The 24,162-nt window shown below is 36.6% G+C and overlaps 1 protein-coding gene and 1 long non-coding RNA gene across 2 annotated transcripts in view; one reads left to right on the forward strand and one right to left on the reverse strand.

The window, feature by feature from the left end:
- LOC133532422 (regulator of G-protein signaling 7) overlaps positions 1–18,664 on the forward strand; it is a 37,974-nt gene extending 19,310 nt beyond the window's left edge. The window contains exons 9-17 of the mRNA XM_061871086.1: positions 3,447–3,531; positions 3,721–3,770; positions 5,034–5,143; positions 5,502–5,615; positions 7,315–7,443; positions 8,460–8,588; positions 15,980–16,043; positions 17,031–17,123; positions 17,944–18,664. Coding sequence (XP_061727070.1) covers positions 3,447–3,531; positions 3,721–3,770; positions 5,034–5,143; positions 5,502–5,615; positions 7,315–7,443; positions 8,460–8,588; positions 15,980–16,043; positions 17,031–17,123; positions 17,944–18,006 — 837 coding nt within the window. The 3' untranslated portion in view covers positions 18,007–18,664. The remainder of the gene's footprint in view (positions 1–3,446; positions 3,532–3,720; positions 3,771–5,033; positions 5,144–5,501; positions 5,616–7,314; positions 7,444–8,459; positions 8,589–15,979; positions 16,044–17,030; positions 17,124–17,943) is intronic.
- LOC133532444 (uncharacterized) overlaps positions 1–20,916 on the reverse strand; it is a 77,870-nt gene extending 56,954 nt beyond the window's left edge. Inside the window, exon 1 of the long non-coding RNA XR_009801698.1 lies at positions 20,861–20,916. This is a non-coding gene — a long non-coding RNA (uncharacterized LOC133532444). The remainder of the gene's footprint in view (positions 1–20,860) is intronic.
- Positions 20,917–24,162: the final 3,246 nt, after the last annotated feature.

The following is a 24,162-nucleotide window of genomic DNA, read 5'->3' on the forward strand; positions in this document are numbered from 1 at the left end:
CACAGAGCCAGATGACATTTACAATGCCCATACCTCTCTTATAATGCCTGTGCTAAAAATGTGATTGCGAACTACCTGCAATAACTATACAGTACCTGGGCGACCGAGCTTTGCTCGGTTATAATTAACTATTTATTGTAATATGGTGGTGTATAGGTGATAATCTTAACTACATTCTTTTACTAAATTAAACTTGTCTAAAACAATAAAAATTAAAAAATTATATATAAAATTGAACATATAAAAAAAAACAAAAGTTAGTCACCAGGCGAGATTCGAACCCGTAACACTCGTTTAGCAGTCCGCGTCTTAACCCGCTGGACCAGACGGACAGTGGCCGGCAACACGAAATTAGCGACCATATTCTGCGTCGAAAGAAAAACGCATGAAAACTCGAAAACACGCGTTTTCCCAAACATAAGACTAATCTAGATCGATTGTTTACCCCCAAAAACCCCCATATACCAAATTTCAGCAAAATCGTTAGAGCCGTTTCCGAGATCCCGGAAATATATATATACAAGAATTGCTCGTTTAAAGGTAATATAATAGATAATTAGGCATTAAAACACTCGTGTGATCTTTTTAAGAAACTCACTTCGTTCGTTTCCTAAGCCCACACTCGTGTATTTTAATGCCTTTTATTATGTAGCAGTAACATAAACTACTAATATATGTTGAAAGTAAGTACAGGCGGCTAACACAATGGTACCAAAAGACAAAAGTTTTGAAAATGTAATTTTCATCATCGTCACTTGGCTGTACATTTGAGGGCCTATCGCGAACCACGTTCGACGTGTTACCTCTCTGTCGCACTTGTAAATTCGTACGTAAGTATGACAGGGAGGCAACACGTCGAACGTGGTACGCGGTAAGCCCTCTGATGCCACCTCCATTAGTCTTTTGTACGCCGGTATAGCCTTCGACTCAATGTATAATCTACACTTTTTATGGAAACGTAGTTCCTCCTTCCCGTAGAAATATTTAACTTTCCCATCACCAAGAAAGATTATTTGCTCGCAGTTATTAACTGCTCAATTCCTCGTTTTTTCTCTGTTACTAAGTCAGTACAGTACACATATCAAACATTTTTCACTCATTTTGAAGTCATAATAACTTTTATTCTATAATTAAATTCATGTAATGTCCGCATCTAATTTATGTGCACGATAAACAAACAAATGAATGATTTGAAAGAAAAGACAAACAGCGCTTGCGAAGCTGAGCGGGGGGCGCGGGCGGGGCGAGGTATCTATCGCTCACCAGGTCGGCTACGATAGGCTCCCGCGCGCCGAGCCGACATGTTGACGGACCAGCGCGGCGTGGTTATGAATTTCGCGCCTTTTTAAGTTGATTTTACTATTACAATGCAAGCTACACACAGATATTTCTACCTTTCCATAAAATGGCTGCATATATTATTTTATAGTAATAGACTTATCTCTACGGACTTTAATTCAATATTAGATCTTACAGGACAAAAAACGCATATTAATTGTAAAGCACATATCCTACTCTTCTAATTTTTTGCCTTGCCTATTAACTTAAGAATTTAGATATGATATTGTGGATTTTTCAAACTTTAATTCAATATTGACAAAATAATAAGCTAATTTGAGTTTGACAAAGTAGCACGTTGATTTTTTTTCTAAAAATTTGATAGCATAAAGCCTCATACATATTATAAAAGACGATGCTTAAATTTTGTACTTTAATTCAATATTCAAAATTCATCAATAAAAATACATAAATACCTTATTTATATCTAACGCTCGTTCTAAATTTTCTTCATATATTACAAATATGCTTAAAAATATGTCCCATAACAGATAAACATCACTTTTCACTCTTTAGAATTATCGAAACTTATAGGGCAAAAATCCGGTCCCACTATTGGTCTATAACTTGTTAAAAAGTTTCATGCACATAACGAAACAATGATTCGAATATAATGCTGTCCTGGGAACACAATTATGAACCAACCTCCCAGGATCCCGTTGATTTCTGGTAGAGGCGCTTTCAGCTGTTGTAAATAAATACATATGCTTCTTTACAAACATGCAGATTTCTAAGATGTATAAACATGGCAGCGGTAAGATACTAAGTCTTTTGAAAGATGGTTTGCATGTCTTGTATGGGGCTATACAAATAGCACGTATACATTTTTTCTGTGCTACGAATGCAATGTTAAAATTCGTACAGTTTCCCCACAAAATAAGCCCATATCTTAACACTGAACTAATATACCCATGATACGCGGTTAACGCAATATAATCTCAAGGCACGGTCCAAATCAAATCTCTACTGCTCTACTGCTGCCCAATTGAACCATAATGAGCACCCAAATGTATGAAATAACAATGTTAGTCATAACCGAAGGGTGTCGTGTTCTGCCGAATCCGACACAAGAGAAGACGATTCAACGGAGCCACGCTTGTATGTCGCCGACATAGTGTTTAGTTTTAAATGTATGTTTATATGTATGTTAGTTTGGTAGATCCTATCTAGGCATCTGCCTTTGTTGCCTGACGGTAAATGTTTTTACAGTACATATGGTACTACTTTAACGCACTAGTGCGAAAATTAGCATATTACGTTACTGTGTCGAACATTTAAAGGGCCATATGTACTGTAAAACGTTGTACGATACATGTGCGAATAGGTAATTCGCACTTGTATCGTAATATACTATTACAGTACATATAGTACTACTTTGCCGCACTAGTCCGAAAATTAGCACATTACGTTACTCTGTCGAACAAGGCCATATGTACTGTAAAACGTTGTACAATACATGTGCGAATAGGTAATTCGCAACTCGTGTCGATTTAAAACACACCCTTCGGTTGTGTTTTAATTTATCGCCACTTGTTTAGAATTTCCTATTTTTCGCACTTGTATCGTAATGTACTATTTTAGTTAACCTTAAGGTATGAACAAAGTCAAACTAAATCTCCACCACCAAATGGTCTAAACGAACGATGAAATGGATTACAATAGACACTGTTTTAATAGAATTTCAACCGTAAAATATACAGAGTAACGTTTCTTTTGCCTCGCGAAGTTTTGAAGAAAATGAATGAATGAATCATCATTATCATCTGAGGCATTACAACCGCGGGCGGGCCTTAGCCTGGTCAAGCAAATCTCTCCAGTCCGATCTATTCGTGGCTTTCCTTCTCCAATTTGTTACTTCTAAGTTCCTGATATCTTGGTATACGCCGTCCAACCATCTGAGCTTGGGCCTGCCTTTACCTCTGCGGCTTTCCGGTCGGCCTTCTAGAAGGCGTTTGGGTACTCTGGCATCGTCCATCCGTAACACTTGCCCTTAAATGAATGAATATTAAACCCAATTAAGAACCTAATAAAAATCCCTATCCATTAATTTGTATGGTCCCATTTGCCTGTTAGTCAAAAACTATTAAATTTACAATTTTTTTTTTCAGAACAATCCAATAGTGACCATCACTAACCCCGAAGAAAGCGAAGAAGAAATTCAGAAGAAAGCTGAAAACGCCATCAAAGAAAACGGTAAAAATAATTGATAAAAAAAATACATAATGTATCTAACGTGATGCGTTGTTTATTAAAACATTTTTTTTACATTTGACATTAAAACCATGTGGTCCTCATTGTATTCCGCCGCGAAAATAATGTAACTTGGAAAAATTCTTATTGTGGTTTTTAATAACAATCTATTTATAACTAATGTTTTTTAAGGTGAAACCTCAGAACCTGAGATAACTGTGTGCATTCCGGAGGCTAACAAGGTAAGATTTAAGCATATTATTACTTATTTCTATGCAAATATTTAAAAATATATATATATGACGACCGGTCTGGCCTAGTGGGTAGTGACCCTGCCTATGAAGCTGATGGTCCCGGGTTCAAGTCCTGGTAAGAGCATATATTTGTGTGATGAACACGGATATTTGTTTCTGAGTCATGGGTGTTTTCAATGTATTTAAGTATTTATAATTTTATATATTATATATAATAATAATAATAAAATTTCTTTATTTAGATAACTAGGATCCATTGGGGTTAGGTACATAGTGACTTAAAATATATTGTTAATATTTAAAAATAAATTAATTAATTAAATTGAAATTCAAATATTATAAATAAATTAACTTAAAATTCACAATAAAATAACTACATTAAATTAAAATTCAAAATTAAAATTCACGCAATTAAACTACCCATGATCATTAATTTATTAATATGTTTGTGCATGGGAGAATCAGGCTTTCCTACAAACATTTTCAGGATGCCGTTAGAGCTGCTCCGCATCCTATTCACTAGCGAGGCAGTTCTTTTGCGTATGATGGCGTGAAAACCGTCTGTGCGCGCCTCCGCAAACATTTTTGAAGCACTACAGAAGCGGGGCAGCTTCAACAACGCCCGAAAGCCGTTATTATATTGAACTCTCAGGGCACTGAGCGACTGCTGAGTGCAGTTGAACCACAGGCTGCTCGTATAGAAGCTCTGACAGAACGCTTTGAATAGCGTGATTTTGACTTGATTCGAGCAACGAGCAAACCTGCGGGCCAACATATTACTCCTCACCGCCAGCGCCCTGCGTTCTCTTTCAATATCTAAATGATCTTTAAGGTCGTCGGTTAGATAATGCCCAAGATATTTAAAACTAAAAACTCTCTGTAATGGTGCACCGTTGAGACAAATGACCGGCACATCAAGAGGCGGCATTTCCGGTCTCTTACCGGCGGCCTTAAAGATAAAGATATATATCATTGTCAGGGTACCTACAACACAAGCCTTATTGAGCTTACTGTGGGACTTAGTCAATTTGTGTAATAATGTCCTATAATAATTATTTATTTATTTATATACCCAATTTTCAAAAAAAAAAATGTAGGCGCGAAGTGTTGACGTCCGTAAAAAAAAATGAATTTCGCGCCTTTTTAAACTGACACAGTGGGTGTGTGTGACAAATCACTAAACGCAATCGGGCCATAAACTAAAATCACGCAATGGCGGCCAAAGCTTAAATTGTAATGTTTCCTTCACAGATTTCCACGCCAAGCATAGAGCGGCAAGTAGAAGCGGCTCGACGGAATCTAGCGATGTTGCGAGCTCGCATGGAACGGCGCAACGTCCGCGTCAGCAAGGTTGCAGAAATGTAAGTATGCGATTACATAATTAATCCTACTGAAACGGGAATCATTTTAAAACTACCGCAAATTTTTGAAATTATTGGTCGTATACCGGTCATCATTTTTATAGTGCTCTTAAAATTGTACCTTTATTACTGTCATCATATATCTATTTGTGTGCCATTTATTTGTGTGATGAACGCAGATATTTGTTCCTGAGTCATGGGTGTTTTCTATGTGTATAAATATGTATTTATCTATATACGTATATATATCGTCGCCTAGGACCCATTGTTACTAGTTTTGCGTAGTTTGGGGCTTGGTTTTTTTTTTTTAACTCGGTACAGTTATGTATGTATATGTAACATTACCGTAATGTTTCAGCTTCATAGCGTACTGCGAGCAATACTCCGAGTACGACATGTTCCTCACGCCCCCGGAGTACCCCAACCCGTGGATCCACGACACCACCGAGCTGTGGGAGCAGGAGAAGCAATGGTGAGTCTGATGCTACTTCCTACCTAAGAGAATTTGGAATAGAGGTGTATTGTCAAAGAAAACTTTGTAGCCAGTAGCCACGTTTTTGTCCACGACACATTATTAAAACTTTTAGAACGTTATTTGACTTTGATCCTTATTCTTTCACTGATATGTGTGTGTTAAATTTGTTAAATATCAAAAAGTGGCGCCATCTTTATTGTATTATGTACTCAATAAGTAAATATTAATTTACACGAACAAAGTTTGCCATATATCTAGCCTGAAACACAGGGAATCCTAGTTCAGGCACATGTAAATAATCACTATCTTTAAGTCTGTGTTTTATATGAAAGTAACCATGAAATACGTGTTTTGAAATAAATTATGTTTACAGTACATATGGGGCTACTTTATAGCACTAGTGCGAGAAGTAGCATATTATGTTACTGTGTCGAACATTTAAAGGGCCATATGTACTGTAAAACGTTGTACGATACATGTGCGAATAGGTAATTCGCAACTCGTGTCGATTTAAAACACTCCCTTCGGTCGTGTTTTAATTTATCGCCACTCGTTTCGAATTTCCTATTTTTCGCACTTGTATCGTAATGTACTATTATCTAATAGATCAAAGGCTCTGTTTTGCCTCAAGGTTGACTGTGAAATTAAGTGCGCCCTTTGTACTGTAAGGTTTTCTTTTCTGCAATAAAGGTTAACCCCCTTATTCATAAACGTGTACTAAAGTTGACAAGCCGCTAATAATCGTTTGTCCCTTTCCACGTATTGGTATGATGGAAAGGGACAAACGATTATTAGCGGCTTGTCAACTTTAGTAGACGTTTATGAATAAGGTGGTTAATAAATTAATAATCCCATTGTGCCAAATAATAAAAAAACTTCTTAGTGAAATATTGTGTCACCATTATATAATTTCTCGTGTAATAAATTGCGAACGGAAAAATAAAGTTTTTGAACATATGTACTTACTGTTTGGGTTGGATATAACTGCCAAAATACATGTAAAAAAAACCGAATTTTGTAAACGCTAAACAGCGACGTGAAGACTCGGTATTTAAATATACAATTTTTAATACATATATTAAAAAATAGTATTGTTTAGTTCTACGAGTGAATAAAAACAATACTTTAAACTAATATAATCATACAGGTAAACAAGCCAAAAGTATACAGCTATTTAAGATACGCGAGTAGCCGCGATATCTTCATACTCGCCCGGCCGCCGGGCCCGGCGGGGTGGTCAACGACACCTTCTCGTAACTCATGAGGCCCTGGTACTTGCTACTTGCTAAATTAAATTTTTAGGCAGTTTTTTCTCGATTTTGGCCACCGTAGCCTATGGAGACTAAGAAGAAATGGTAAGCTGTTGCCGTAGTCTATGGATGTTGCTATATTAAGGGTGTCACATGTGCGTCTATGACTGATAAAGCAATTGTTTCTACTATACAACCTAAAATAAATAATTTGATCTATCGTTTTGTTTCGTCCTCTTGACCGTAGCGAGCTATGATTAGTCCATTTCATTATAGTTGACTAAACCGTTTCGAAATGAATATTATAGTTGAGTTAACATACATGAAAAGTACGCAATTACAGTTTGGTATACGAAATCTTAATTCAACCATTACAGTCGACGAGTAGAAAAAAGGAATACCTATAGGCAAAAATCGTGTTTGATGTATAATCATCTCAATTACAGCAAGGACCCGCTGCCCCTACGACGCGTGCGTCGCTGGGCCTTCGGGCTCCGAGAGCTGCTCAACGACCCCGCCGGCCAAGAACACTTCGCCAAGTTCCTGTCCAAGGAGTTCAGCGGAGAGAACCTCAAGTAAGAACTATTCTCATTTAGAAACACTTTTTTCTCAGGTTACCAAAGTGTTACCAAAGTTACGAAACTTGTGCCAGTTGCTGCTGGTAAGATAAGAATGTTAAGTAAGCGCTATTCTTTTATGTAAATTATGTAGTTAGGCATGAACTGTTTGTCAGTCTTTATTTTATGCTAATATTATAATCCCAAAACGAGGAATGGATACGGTTTTATTTCTACTGACAAAACTTCACTTAATTCAGGAGGACAATATTTTTTAGTAGCTGCCACCTACTTTAGTAACTGTGACGTACGAAATTAGTAATAATTGGTGTCACAGTTGCGAAACGGTGTATTACCCCTGATCCCATCAACATATCCCCCTGGTGGGGCCACGGGTATTATTTTTTCACCTCAGCAGCTCGAACAAGCCTTTGTCAATGCAGGGAGTGACGAAAGTGCGACCAGGGAGTGAGACAAAGTAACTTTTTAATTAAGTGAAGGCCATGAATACAGGAATATTTCTAGAAGCTTTCGTCATAATGATCAGTAATCAGTAATCATTTCTTGCTTTCATAGGTAAGTACATTAGATGTTACATTTGGATATCGGACAGCTATGAAGCCTGTAAGGGCACTGCACATTTAAAATAATTCATTTCAACAATTTTCCGCTAATATTATAACCAGAGTAACCGGAACTCAATTTTTAACTCTTTGATGAAAATCTTTGAGCATTAGACTTTTTGTTTGCCGCGACATCTATTGTCGAGTAGCAGTACTGAGAGTTCCGCTACTTGACGCTACGAAAATAATAGTATATTTGGTAACAATACCGTTGTATGCAGTGAGCACTCTCGGTCTTCTTAATTCTCTTTGAACTGAACGGAGTTTCTAATCTGTGACTACCTGTCAGCAACAGTGAAGTACTTATGTTACTTTTGTATTTCATGCTTGAGCTGATGGCCTAGTTGCCAATGCTCGTAATAAATTAAAAAAAAAATCAGCAACAGTGAAGCTAAATATTGTCGGCGCCAGGTTCTGGCTGGCGGTGCAGGAGCTGAAGGCGCAGCCCATCCGGCGCGTGGCGGCGCGGGCGCGGGAGATCTGGAAGGAGTTCCTGGCGGCCGACGCGCCTTCACCGGTCAACATTGACGCCGCTAGCAGGTGACTTGCTTATTATCATCATCTTCCTCGCGTTGTCCCGGCGTTTGTCACGGCTCATGGGAGCCTGGGGTCCGCTTGGCAATTAATCGCAAGAATTACTAGGCACTAGTTTTTACGAACGCGACTGCACTCTGACCTTCCAACCCAGAGGGTGAACTAGCTCTTATTGGGATTAGTCCAATTTCCTCACGATGTTTTCCTTTACCGAAAAGCGACTGGTAAATATCACTGGTTTGAACCCGGGACCTCCGGATCACAAGTCGCACGCTCTTGCCGCTCGGCCACCAGCGCATTTTTGAGTTCGTAATTCAAAAAAAAAAACAATTAATAATAAATAAATAAATAAATTTAGTATTTATTTTATTTATGTTTATCAAACATCTTACCTCAAAAGGGAATAAGTCGTAAGTTTTTTTATTAGTAAAACCAATTTATACGTTATTTGACGACCGGTTCGGCCTAGTGGGTAGTGACCCTGCCTACGAAGCTGATGGTCCTGGGTTCAAATCCTGGTAAGGGCATTTATTCATGTGATGAGCATAGATATTTGTTCCTGAGTCATGGGTGTTTTCTATGTATTTACGTATTTATAAATATTTAGATATTATATATATCGTTGTCTAAGTACCCTCAATACACGCCTTATAGAGCTTACTATGGGACTTAGTTAATTTGTGTAATAATGTCCTATAATATTTATTTATTTTATATAATTATTATAGAGCATATTTACATACGTCGCAAAATATACAAATCAAAATCAAAAACATTAATATTCATAATATAAAAAAATACACATTACTTAACATCCTATTCGCGGAAATTTAAGAGCCCTTAATCCTTGGAGCGTTCTCCGATTTCACGAAATAACGCTCGATAGATGGCGTTGGCGCTCGGTACGCGAGCGCCGGCAACGCGACGCGCGTTTCAATGCAGACTAGAATAATCTTGATAGTTTTCAATATAATTTCAAGCAACATTAATTTTAGTGTTATATGATATCATATGGGCACTCTTTATTTTATTTTATATGCACAGTAGTTTTTTTTATGTACACTACTACTAAGTGTACAGACTACAGAGTGTACTATAACCCTTGCTCTTTATTCTGTCTCTTTCACACCAATGGAAAATGAAGAAGTTAGTAAATGACTGCAGGTATAAATAAAGTATATTAGTGCGATAGAGAGACAGATAGTGTTTCGTTGTCGTATCGTAAACGATTGGCATGTTGGCCACACACTTGCTTGGTGCCTAGCCAAAATACCAATCGTTTGCGTATATTAGTGCGATAGAGAGACAGTAGTGTTTCGTTGTCGTATCGTAAACGATTGGCATGTTGGCTACGCACCCATGATACCTAGCCAAGAAGCCAATCGATTGCGCATATTAGTGCGATAGAGAGACAGATAGTGTTTCCTTGTCGTATCGTAAACGTTTGGCATGTTGGCTACGCACCCATGCTGCCCAGCCAAGATGCCAATCGTTTGTGCATATTAGTACGAGAGAGAGACAGATAGTGTTTCGTTGTCGTATCGATTGGCATGGTGGCTGCGCACCCATGCTGCCTAGTCAAGATGCCAATCGTTTGCGCACATTAGTGCTATAGAGTTTCAGTGTTATTTGAAATCACGTTAGTTGATTAATCACGGGTTTGTATTATTATTTATGACCCGAATGAAGTCCATCCAGGTTCTTATGATGGAGTCAGGAGTTGGTCACCAGAACTCCTAATCTACTCATTATAATTCCATCGTGCTTGGGCTCAAAAGATTTGCCCTGACGAACACCATCGATCTAGATGAGGTCCAGGGTCTCATGACGGAGTCAGGAGTTGGTCACCAGAACTCCCCAGAACTCCTAATCTACTCATCATAACTCCATCGAGTTTGGGCTCAATAGATTTACCCTGATGAGCACCATCAATCTAGATGAAGTCCAGGGTCTCATGATGGATTCAGGAGTAGGTCACTAGAACTCCTAATCTACTCATTATAATTCCATCGTGTTGGAGTCAGGAGTTGGTCACCAGAACTCCTAATCTACTCATTATAATTCCATCGTGTTTGGGCTCAATAGATTTGCCCTCACGAGCACCATCAATCTAGATGATGTTCAGGATCTCATGATGGAGTCAGGAGTTGGTCACTAGAACTCCTAATCTACTCATTATAATTCCATCGTGTTTGGGCTCAAAAGATTTGCCCTGACGAGTACCATCGATCTAGATGAAGTCCAGGGTCTCACGATGGAGTCAGGAGTTGGTCACCAGAACTCGTAATCTATTTATCATAACTCCATCGTGTTTGGGCTCAATACATTTATCCCGACAAGCACCATCAAATTACCATTATGATGAATAGATTAGGAGTTCTGGTGACCAACTCCTGAGTCCATCATGAGACCCTCGACTTAATCTAGATCGATGGTACTCGTCAGGGCAAATCTTTTGAGCCCAAACACGATGGAGTTATGATGAATAGACTAGGAGTTCTGGTGACCAACTCCTGAGTCCATCATGAGACCCTGGACCTGATCTAGATTGATGGTGCTCGTCAGGGCAACTCTATTGAGCCCAAACACGATGGAGTTATGATGAGTAGATTAGGAGTTCTGGTGACCAACTCCTGACTCCATCATGAGACCCTGGACCTCATCTAGGTCGATGGTGCTCGTCATGGCAAATCTCATGAGCCCAACCACGTTGGAATTATAATGAGTAGATTAGGAGTTCTAGTGACCAACTCCTGACTCCATCATGAGACTCTGGACTTTATCTAGATTGATGATGCTCGTCAGGGCAAATCTATTGAGCCCAAACACGATGAGGTTATGATGAGTAGTTTAGGAGTTCTGGTGACCAACTCCTGACTCCATCATGAGACCCTGGACCTCATCTAGATCGATGGTGTTCATCAGGGCAAATCTATTGAGCCCAAACACGATGGAGTTATGATCAGTAGATTAGGAGTTCTGGTGACCAACTCCTGACTCCATCATGAGACCCTGGACCTCATCTAGGTCGATGGTGTTCGTCAGGGCAAATCTATTGAGCCCAAACACGATGGAGTTATGATGAGTAGATTAGGAGTTCTGGTGACCAACTCCTGACTCCATCATGAGACTCTGGGCCTCATCTAGATCTATGGTGCTCGTCAGGGCAAATCTTTTGAGCCAAAACACGATGGAATTATAATGAGTAGATTAGGAGTTCTAGTGACCAACTCCTGACTCCATCATGAGACCCTGGACTTTATCTAGATTGATGGTGCTCGTCAGGGCAAATCTATTGAGCCCAAACACGATGGCGTTATGATAAGTAGATAAAAGAGTCCTGGTGACCAACTCCTGACTCCATCATGAGACCCTGGACCTCATCTAGATCGATGGTGTTCGTCAGGGCAAATCTTTTGAGCCCAAACACGATGGGATTATAATGAGTAGATTAGGAGTTCTGGTGACCAACTCCTGACTCCATCATGAGAACTTGGACTTCATCCGGGTCAAAAATAATAATGCAAATGCAAACCCTAACGTAATTTCAAGTAAAAATGCGTTTTTCAGAAAATCGCAGCCAAATAACACTAGACCCTACTCATAGTGTTGTGTTCCTGCCGGTGAGTAAGGTTGCCAGAGCTCAACGAGGGGCGGGAGGGGGTTAGAGTCGGCAACGCGCATGTAACTCCTCTGGAGTTGCAGGCGTACATCGGCTACGGATACTGCTTACCATCAGGCGGGCCGTAAGCTTGTTTGCCACCGACGTAGTATAAAAAAAAGGACCACTGAAAATCCATCAATAAGCGAGAGTCTGTTAAGCATAGTGTAAAAAATGAACTTTTATTAAGATTTTCTAATCGCAGTATATAGCACTTCTCGGAACTCCGTAGCTGATTACGATCGCAACGAATGCCTGACAATCGAGCACAGGTCCGTCCTCTAAGCGCGCTGCGCGCGGACTGAGAGCGGGGCGTCGCTGCTGCGTGATTTATACGTGTTTTAAAAAAATATAAATTTACGGCAATGTAGGTCCCATAGTTATGATTTTTTTTTTATAGGTTAACATAAAGTTACAGTTTGCTATAATATTATTTTTAAAGCAAAATATGCGTATAATTTGCGGAAAAAAAATATAATAAAACCCTGTTTTCGCCAAAAAAATGAAGAAAACTCGGAAGGTATTTTATCAGATTTTTCAAATGAATTTTCGATTGTTCATCATTCCAGCCCCTCTTACGAGATATGTTGAATCAAATTGTAGTCATTCATGTACCAAATGATTCTTGTTTACAGCAAAATTGAGAACCGAAACGCCACATCTCACTGCAAAATTTGGAAAAGACTCCCAAAAAAACTCATTAAAAAAGAGGTTTAAAAGAGAAAATGAAAATTTGAACTGTTGGAGCCGCTAGTTTAGGAAACGATTATTTAAGTACGTTACCAGTTTTTGAATAAATACTAATAGTTACGTCGTAATCTTGAATGAAAAAGGAAGCATTTTACAAAATACGCTCGTCTGTAGGAATAAGGACTCTTAAGTATTCATTATAGTCGTAGAACGATAAAATAGAATATTACGCAAAACTCTGCATAGGGGGCGCCACCAGCACAAACAGTAAACAAACCGCCTTGATGCACTAATGTCATATTTATTTGTAACAAATTATTTATGAAATTGACAAAAAACTGTTTAAAGCATAGTTTAATTAAACACCGTGGGACTGGATCAATTTGTATAAGAATTTCATTTCATTTATTTATTTCAATTTTACATATACGTTATTTATATCTAAAACATTAATATATTAAGAAACACTTATAAAACAATGTCAGCAATGGATAAATAAATGAATACACATTATGCATTAAAATGAAATAATTATATCACAATAAAAAATGTCAGTTCATTACAATTAAGAATGTAAGTAAGTAATTAGGGTTCCGTACCCAAAGGGTCAAACGGGACCCTATTACTGAGACTTCGCTGTCCGTCCGTCCGTCCGTCCGTCCTTCCGTCTGTCACCAGGCTGTATCTCATGAACCGTGATCTGTTGCCGCTATAACAACAAATACTAAAAACAGTATAATATAAAAAAAAATATTTAAGGGGGGGCTCCTATACAACTAACATATTTTTATTTGTCGTTTTTATAAATAATGGTACGGAACCCTTCGTGCGCGATTCCGACTCGCACTTGGCCGGGTTTTTTATTTATTGTAAACTGTGTACATAAATGCATAAAATATAAAGGATGTATCAACAGTTGCTCGTTTCGAGCGTACAATTTATAGTCTTAAAAATAAATAACAACTCCCTATAGTATATGTCCCTATAGTATTTATTTATACATATATTGTGGCGCTCCATGGCTAATGGGTAATACTCCATGTGCATTAGGAACCTTCTCTGATGCCACAATTTCAAATAAAGCATTCGAACACTTCACTATTTACAATAGGGGCTTTATTTAACATTTTTCGTCTATACGAATATGAAAAGAAAAGAAAATATACAGGGTGGAATTTTGTAATGCCACCTGAAGGGAAAGTACTCTTAATACTGTAGATAGAAAATTTTACTCAAAGAAAACATTTCTTTATTTTTTTAAATAAAGAAAACTGCATTCAAAGATTTTTAAAAATTCGCGTGCTGGACCCGGTAATCGAACCGACTAAAATCTCTAAAAGTTGCACCCTGTACTTTTATTGCATCGATCGTTAGGGTCAATTATAAGGATGAAATTTCTCTAACAAACTTAATAAATTAAATGAAAGGAAAACAATGAAATCTTAAATTATTTTAATTATTTACAAAAAATGGTAAACTAACTAATTAATTGCTCGAAATGGGCTCCATCTTCTTGGGTACACTAATTTATTCTTCTAACTAATTCATTTCTAGGAACCTATAATAACGTGTTGTGGTGAATGTTATAAATCGTATTCTAAACTTCAACTCTCAACTCGTTTACATTCTCATAAGATTTAATGTAAATTTTTCCATATCTCCACAAAAAAAAAATCTAAAGGGGTGAGATCTGGTGATCTCGCAGGCCATCTGATTGTGCCGTTTGTACCAATCCAGGTATTAAAATGGTTATTAATGTAGGCAGTAGTGATTCTGCTGTTATGGGCTGGAGCACCATCTTGCTGTAGAATAATATGGTTTCGCTCTTCCTCGTGGAAACCATTTTTAACTCATTTCTTAATAAATCCAGTATTTCTAAATACTTGACAGTGTTTAAGTGACCTTCGTACACATGGACTAACACAACCATATTTCATTGTTTTCCTTTCATTTAATTTATGAAGTTTGTTAGAGAGATTTCATCCTTATTTATAAGTGACCCTAACGATCGATGCAATAAAAATACAGGGTGCAACTTTTAGAGATTTTAGTCGGTTCGATTACCGGGCGCGGCAAGCGAATTTTTAAAATTCTTTGAATGCAGTTTTCTTTCTTTTAAAAAATAAAGGAAGAGTTTCTTTGAGTAAAATTTTCTATCTACAGTATTAAGAGTACTTTCCCTTCAGGTGGCATTACAAAATTCCACCCTGTATACATACATACATACATATAATCACGCCTATTTCCCGAAGGGGTAGGCAGAGACCACGGATTTCCATTTGCTACGATCCTGACATAACTCTTTCGCTTCCTTCACTTTCATGACATTCCTCATACACGCTCGTCGGTTTAGGGTGCTCTTGACCTGGCCTTTCTTCAGGATTTCCCCGATTTGATCAGAGAAAGTCCGCGGAGGTCTACCCCTTCCAGCTCCCTCTTCTACTTCTCCCTTATACACAAATAATAATCTTAATCTTAGAAAATATATGCGCAAAAGAATCATGTCCATAAAAAGCAGAATCCAGGACAGTCCCAACAGCGGCTAAGTATGTTAGCGGATAGGCCAGACAGTCTTTTGCAAAGACATTGGATGTATTATTAAAATTAAAATTTTGTAATTGTTTTTATTTTTATTGTTTATTTTTTTGTACAAATAGTAAATAAAATAATAAATAAATATTAAAAATAAATAAATAAATATTATACGACATTATTACACAAATTGACTAAGTCCCACAGTAAGCTCAAGAAGGCTTGTGTTGAGGGTACTTAGACAACGATATATATAATATATAAATATTTATAAATACTTAAATACATAGAAAACACCCATGACTCAGGAACAAATATCCATGCTTATCACACGAATAAATGCCCTTACCAGGATTTGAACCCGGGACCATCAGCTTCGTAGGCAGGGTCACTACCCACTAGGCCAAACCGGTCGTCAAAATAAAAAGCTTATAAGATACTCTAACTAACAATGTGGACCACTTAGTGTCTGAATATAGAAATTATTTATTTATTTATATTTTATTGTTCCCAGGGAGCTGACTCGAGTGAAGGTGGAATCCGGCACGGCAGATAGATACTGTTTCGATCAGGCGCAGGTCAATTACTTTTCGATCAAAATCTAAAGAATATAGTACAGTCGAACCTCGAGAAAATGATCTCTAAATCGTTATATCGTAACCGACATTCAATAACCGATAATCGCCTGCCTTTGATGATTGAATTTTAACATATTAGTATCATGGAAGGTGGAGGTAAGGAATGGAATCTCCATATACCAAAAAGTGTCACCAAAAAACCTTAAATAGGTGGCGCTATAATACCTAGAATATTTGAAAATGAAGCAAATCATAGACAGCGCACTTCACTCCGTCAATAATGCCTAGGTTCTTAGCTACTCTAGCGCTGCTCTGGAGAGATTTGGAACTATTATTTATAGCTGACAGCTGGACACTTGCATCAGTTCTGCCTATGGAGATTGTATTCCTATAATTAGTATTTTATGTGACTGCGCTAATACGAGTGTGGGTTTAAGAAACGAACGTAGTGAGTTTCTTAAAAGTTTAAGCACACGAAGCATAAAGACTGGAAAGCCGCGTATATCTATGTCTGGTGCTAGTTTTCGTTGTAAAAAATTGTTGATCAGAGAAAATAGAATAACTTAAATGTCGCATTTTGTGTTATTTCTGAAATATCCTTTTAAAACAAGACTTCGATTTTATGGAGGCGGTGTGATATGTGTTACTCTTAACCCTTTTCCAGGCATAGTACGATTTATCGACCACATAGGCGCCAATAAAATTTCAACTTAAGCATTTCGATTTAAGGTTCAAATTATATTCTACTTTCGGGAAATGTAACTTGTCTTCAAATGAATCATCAAAGCTGGATTTATTGGAATATATTTGAATTTTATGGGAAAACCTTGTAGATTGGTGTGGCCTTGAAAAGGGTTAAGACCAAACTTTTTAAAACGTTATTTGGCGCTTTTCATGAGGTTCGTGTTATCGTGGTTCCACTGTATAAACTTCTACACTTGTTGGTATAGCCATGGAGTCCTAATATTGTTTTTTTTTTGTGCTCAGGCTCATGTGTACCACCTGATGAAGTCTGACAGCTACTCGCGGTACCTCCGCTCAGAGATGTACAAGGACTATCTCAACGGGTCTAAGAAAAAGGTGAGACTTTTGTAAAAGGCGCCGTAGTTGAGGTGAGAAAGTTGACAACTAACTTGACAATGTCCAGTCAGCTGACAAACTAGGTATGTCACGAATATTCGCATTCGTATATACGAATATTCGCAACGACATTCGTATATACGAATATTCGCAACAACATTCGTATATACGAATATTCGCATCAAATTAAGCGAATGCGAATGTACGCAGGTCGTGTCCTTTCTCGTCGACTCGCGTATGGGCAGTGCGCGCAAACTGTTTTCAAGTAATGCATAACACCCCGTTCTAAGGTAACATATGTTTTATGTACTGACAGATTTTTCTAATTAGGAATGATAATGACTACATATTCCCTAACATTCGTATTCGCATTCGGACATTCGGATTCGGACATAAGCATCCTGGACATTCGTATTCGCAGTCGGACATTCGCATCCTGGACATTCGTATTCGCAGTCGGACATTCGCATCCTGGACATTCGGATTCGCATTCGGACATTCGCATCCTGGACATTCGTAATCGCATTCGCGAATGTGAAAAAAAAAACGACATTCGTGACATCCCTGTAACAAACAGGTGGTTGTAAAGTTGCCATCAGATATTTAAGCGGCCCGGGTGCTCAAAAATATCTGAACACGCATTCTTAACGCCTTGACAACAGAGGTGTGTGTGTCACAACACATGCCTTCTTGAGCTTACTGTGGGGCTTAGTCAGTTTGTGTTATAATGTCCTATAATATTTATTTATTTTGTGATCACAGTCTTTTTACCATTATTCAATTCATTATATTTATATTTAATATCATTATTTGTTTACAGACATCAGTCAAAGGAATCCGTTCCATCGTCTCCTTCACGGCTCGCAAGGAGACCACCAACTAACGAACACACATACAACAAAAGCGTTTGAAGCTACTTCACAACTTGCGAAACGGAATATATGTCGGTTTTAACCGTAACTACGTTATTTGTACGAGTTTCGTAACTTTGGTAACAGCAGGTACGAGTTTCGTAACTTTGGCAAGAACTAGTACGAGTTTCGTAATCTTGGAAACAACTGGTACTAGTTTCGTAACTTTGAATAATCGCTTGGGAGGTTAAGAGAACAAAGTTGGTGTTTAAAAACAGGTGTTTTTTAATTATTAATATTTTAAAGCGTGTCTATACGCAAAAATAAGTCGAAAATTGTGACATTCACGTACAATATTTTAAATGATGGCATTTATTAGTTATTAAAATGAAAATAAAAAAAAAATACGTTATATTTAACGTTCTATTTATCATTATCATAAAGACTTTTTTTTTGGCATTTAGTGATACGAAAATTAAAATTTTCTTATAAGCAGTGACTGGAACTGACAGTTATTTTGACATAAAAAGTAACAGTACAATTATTTTTCTTATAGTTTCAACTTCAGTCTGAAATTCTCGAAGAAGAATCTATTTTGGTTAGAGATCCAAATATAAAAAAAAAGATCTGTAATCGTTAAGCTATGTTACTTTATAGTTAAGAGACAGTGTTATTATATTAAAATGATATCTAAAATAATAATCATTGAGATTAAAAACATATTGTAAGAAATAGTAAACATTTCCCTGATTAATATCATGTGTTTTAAATGTAACTAGCAAATATGTGATCAACTAGAAAATATAGTCAAACTGTGTTTAATATGCGTGTGCATATTTAGAATTAGTCGTGATTATTTAGCGTAATCGATAAAATCGCCAAAAAATCGTAAAAAAACTAAAATTAATTGCTGTTACTTACTTCATAGTTCTCCTGACATTGTTGCAACATTTTACAATTTAACTTAAGCGTTCTACTTTTTTTTCTGCGTCTGTACCCTCGTTTCGGCACTCGTTCTAGATAGTGACAAGATATGTTACTATTAGATTTATAAATATTCTGTTTTATAATCTCAGCCAAAAACTTTAAAAATGAATATATTATCTTAATTACCTTAGAATCATAGGTTTTGACCTATTTTTTTATGCGTCGTAATATCATGTGATTAAATGGCCATCGTTTTTTTTTTAAATGAGTACAGTCACGGATTTTAATTGATGAGCCATTTAGGGTTTACTTTACTTTGGTTAGTATTGATAACCAAATTAGTTTGAACCCTAAGGGTTGATAGACGGTATGTGAACTCGCATGCAATATTAGTTACATTGTCGACTATTGAGGTTACAACCGATCAAATACCGCTATGCAATGAAACTCGCATGCGAGTTCTCGCAACGTCTAAATGAACCCTAAATAGCCTAACAATTAAAGTTCGAGTCTGTACTATCATTTTCGGCGGAAACTTTTTCGTCTAATTTCATTTCCTATTTTATTGCAGAAAGTTTTTATTTTGCAAACCGACGTCTGCCAGATTGGCATGCTATTTACACATATGAAATAAATACATAGACTCAGAACAAGATAATTTGTCAGCGGTTTTGACAGCCCAGACGTAAAAGTGTTATTTTAAACGTCAAACTTACGTTTACTTAAAAGTGCACTTGCATAGGCTGGGCTATCAAAATCGTTGCCAACTTAGCTTGGTCTGACTCTATGCAAAATATTGGTTGCAATATATTTATTCGCCCAAATAAAAATGATGGCAAAAGATAGTTTGGAAAGTGACACTTTCCGAAAAAATTAGAAAGAGATAGCTTGGTTTGTACTAGATGTCCTCTTCTAATTTAATGCTTAGCTTTTTCCTTAAGTCTGATCCTACCAAAGGTTTTTTTTAATAAACCACAAGACTGTTGCGTACATACTGCCTTTAACAGTTTTTATGTAAATACGATTTTTAATCTATAGTATAGACAATACTTGGATGTTATATATACATAGGTGTAATCAATATTATTATAATCTCAAATATTCGGCATTTTGGTTTCATGTGTATGGGAAAATGTAAGTTTAAAAGAAAACAAACATTAAAAACAATGATTTAGACAAATATATTCCCCGTTTTTTGAAAGATTAAAATATTTCTAATCTCAAAAGTAGTAGTAATTATCTTTTTATTCCGAAATGCTATGGTTCCTACGATATCTAAAATCGCGGTACAATAATATGCAAACGACACTATAATTCAGTGTAAAGTTACTCAGATTTAATTGTGGAGGAAAAAAGTTACTACTTTTGAGGTTATAAAATTTCTACTCTGAAAAAAATACTATAGCTCAAACGTGAATTATTTCAAAAGTTCATGTCATTATTGCTTTCGTGATTTCAGCTTTTATATTAAATAATAGTAATATTTATCAAATGCACAAATTCATGACAGTTACTGTAGTTTAGTTATTTTTTTTTACTAGTTAGAAAATGCGATTCTATTTACGCTTTTTCTTTAATTTAAGGTTTTTTTTTAGTTATCTTTTTTCGTAACTAGTTACGAAACAAGATAACTACTTTTTCGTAACAAACATATAATCGCAAAGGCTCTTCCAAAGCCAAAGTAAAATATAAAGACTGTTATATTTTAGGTTTACAAAACCTAAGTTAACCTAATTTTGTTATTTATTTTTTTCGACCCTTAGGCCTTATTAAATTTAAAAGAATCTCTGCTTTTATTGTTCCATTTTGATACATTTGCCATTTTGTATGATGGTCACCTATACTCTGTATCTTTAGGTATTTAAATAAAAGTAAACTATTTGTAAATTTTCGGGTAGTTATAACATTTATTGCTTAACTAAGGAAATACAAAACCGCTTGGATCTGTGACTGAACGACCTGACTTTAACCTACATTATTTGATCATGTAATGTTTTCATCTACCCTCAACTGGCTTAAGGAGCCATTTTAGGGTATAATAAGTTTACTTTTATTTAAATACCGAAAGATACAGAGTATAATGAATGGGGTACGAAAAATGTATAGAGTCTGATCAAGCTATCTTTGCATGGCATCGGCAATTACAAGGTGTGGCAATGTTATCATTGATGTCAAATTTCTATGAAAATGTAATGACATTTGCTCACTTTATTCTGTTCAATTCAGTGCATAATTAGCTTGGTCGGACCCTAAAAACCATGTTTAGGACAAATGTCACTATTTTTTATCCCAATTTTCATAAAATTTGTCTCTTGCACAAATCTAACCGCTCCGCCTGAGTAACGCCATATAAAACCAGTTGATCTATGTTAGTCTTAGTTCGAGGGCTTATTGTATTATAGTTACGAAACTGTATTTTTTGACACAATTTCGTAACTCAAAAAAGAAATAGTACATTACGATATAAGGGCGAAAAATAGGAAATTCGAGTGGCGATAAATTAAAACACGTCCGAAGGGAATGTTTTAAAACGATACAAGTTTCGAATTACCTATTCGCACATGTATCGTACAACGTTTTACAGTACATATGGCCCTTTAAATTTTCGACATAGTTATGTAATCTGCTAATTATAAAGTAACACCATATGTACTGTAAATTACGATTTTCTAACGATATTTTTAAGTTTGTAAATTTCTCTAAAGCTTTGTTTTTGTAAGTTACAAAAATGATAATGTCAACAGGCACGTTTTATAACTTCATGTTTTTCTTTGTTTGTAAAATCGGCCAAATGCGTTTCGGAGGGTGAAGGGTTCCGTGCGCTGAAAAAATGATGGTAATTAACTTTGAAAGTAAGAAAAACGAAAATCGTCATTTTGTTATATGCCTCGTGCTATATGAAGTGTGTAAATCAAATACGGACGAATATTAAAACCGTGGTTTAGCATTGCACTAAGAAGTATATCGAGATAAATTTTGCTTAGAAATACAATGAAAATATATTAACCATACAAAAACACACGCTCGCTGGCAGTTACTACAAAAAGCTCGTATCTCGTCATGGAATGCTAAATTTCGTAATGTTTGCAGTACATTGCTGCTCGGTAAACTTTCAAAAATTAATTACGGGGTCATAATTAACTTACCAAAAACTTCTTAATTAATGATTATACGGATAAATTATATATCTGGTTTACTTTATTGCCCGTATTGGATTTATATATATATATATATATATATATATATATAAGAAAGGCAGATAAAGAAAATTAGATTGTCGTTTTTAACGGCAGACCCTCTAATACTTAATAATATGGTTCCGTTTGTCATTTTTCGGGACCTTCAGGACGGAAGTCTAAATATGAATAAATTTTTTCATCAAATCATAAAGCACATTTTTGTACCAATTTTTTTTAATACTATGATGTTTTTGGTAGCTAAATAAGCCAGGTTAAGCCAAATTAAATATGTATTCTTATTAATATTAAGTTTATATGTCTCAAGGTAAGAAATCTAATGTTAATTATCAAATCATATCCAAATGTTTTATTGGATACACTGTGTCATACATATTACTTTTTATTTAGTCTCTGGTCTTTCTCTATACGATGGCAAAAAGCGACGCCTCATAGTATTTTACCAGTGGGGAGACACTAGAGCGTTCGGGCATTCTCGGTTCCGTTCGGCTCAGCATTGCTCCGAGCAATTATTAGGGTTGGCACAAATTAACGTCCCTTTGCGTGCACAACCACAGATTAAGATAATGAATTGAATTTTGACAACCCTAAATATCCGAAAGGGATAGTGCCATACATTTATTTATTTAATCGTATGGCGTACTAACATAAACATTTCTAAAATATATAGCTCAATAAAACAATTATCGCTAGTAGAACAAATATTTGAGTAGAAAGTTTATTTCGCCTTGTAGTTTGTCACTCTTTAGCACCACCCAGGGGATACGGCTGTGGTAGGTAAATCCTGCGGACGCGAGTAACAGTTGTCCCACTGGGTCCAGTTCATCCCGCCATCGCCGGTGAGGTCTGCCAGATCCCCGACTCGAGTTTTCGGGCTCCCACTCTGTAATGACTTTGAAAATGGGGACTACGTATGGAAAAGTGGCCGTCCTCTTTCCAGTTAACCAACTAAGCAACTGTTCCCAGAAGCGCATTTCTATTTTTTCTTTAATATAAAGATTTAGCTGGCGCCGTTACATGACCGTGTAACCTGTAAGTTGGTCAAGTCAAATTGACCCATAATTTTTTTTTTATCCAAAAGTTTGACATTGTCAATACATTGCACAGATGTATTGCCGTCGTGTTTTCTCGGTAATGTTCGTATCTGTCATGCTGCTTCAGTCACACTCAGTACTTTTTGTACTGAGACTGGCTGAAATAGCATAGAGTCAAACCAAGATAAGTTGGCAGCGATTTTGATAGCCCAGACGGTGCAAGTGTTAAGTAAACGTCATAATTTCATAGAAGGTTGACGTTTAAAATAACACGCCCCGTCTGGGCTAGCAAAATCGCCGCCAACTTAGCTTGGTCTGACTAACACGTTCGTGCGTTTCCGTGAAAATACGATGGTAAAGAATTATTCACTACATCTGTACCTCTAGTGTAAATTTATTCGATAGCGAAACGTGACGTACGCGTTTGCGTTAAGTCTTATTTCGTATCGGATTTAGAAACAGCGCGCCAAGCGGGACGTTTAGGAAACTCAACATCCCATACAAAATGACACTTAACGCAAACGCGTACGTCACGTTTCGCTATCGAATAAATTTACACTAGGGGTTCTGTTTGTAAGCGAGCGTTAGTTTGGAATCTCCCGTATGATTATGTGTATCCAGTGAATGTATTCAATAGCAATGCATGTGTAGATAGTGTACCAAAGTATATTACTAGCGTAACTATGTATTAGTAAGGTATATGAACCAGAAATAAATTATTTTAAAGTGTATTTTGTGTATTTTTTACCATTACCCATTCTTAGTTCGTAGTAGCGGTTATAGCGGAGAGGACCGATAGGGCCTATTACATCCACATTTCCCGATATCGAGCCCGAAGTCAATCCCGATGTCGGCCCTGATAACATCATAACGGAATATCAGCCCATCGTTAATAATATTTGAAATGTAAAAAATGGTTCATATGCAAAAATATCAAACATTGAACATTTTTGGCAATTAGAGACAAAGCACAGACTACAAAGAGTGCAATGATTGACACAGACTACAAAAAAAAAAAAAAAAAAAAAAA

Source organism: Cydia pomonella, chromosome 27, assembly GCF_033807575.1.
Source record: "Cydia pomonella isolate Wapato2018A chromosome 27, ilCydPomo1, whole genome shotgun sequence".
In the NCBI taxonomy this organism is placed as follows: Eukaryota; Metazoa; Arthropoda; class Insecta; order Lepidoptera; family Tortricidae; genus Cydia; species Cydia pomonella.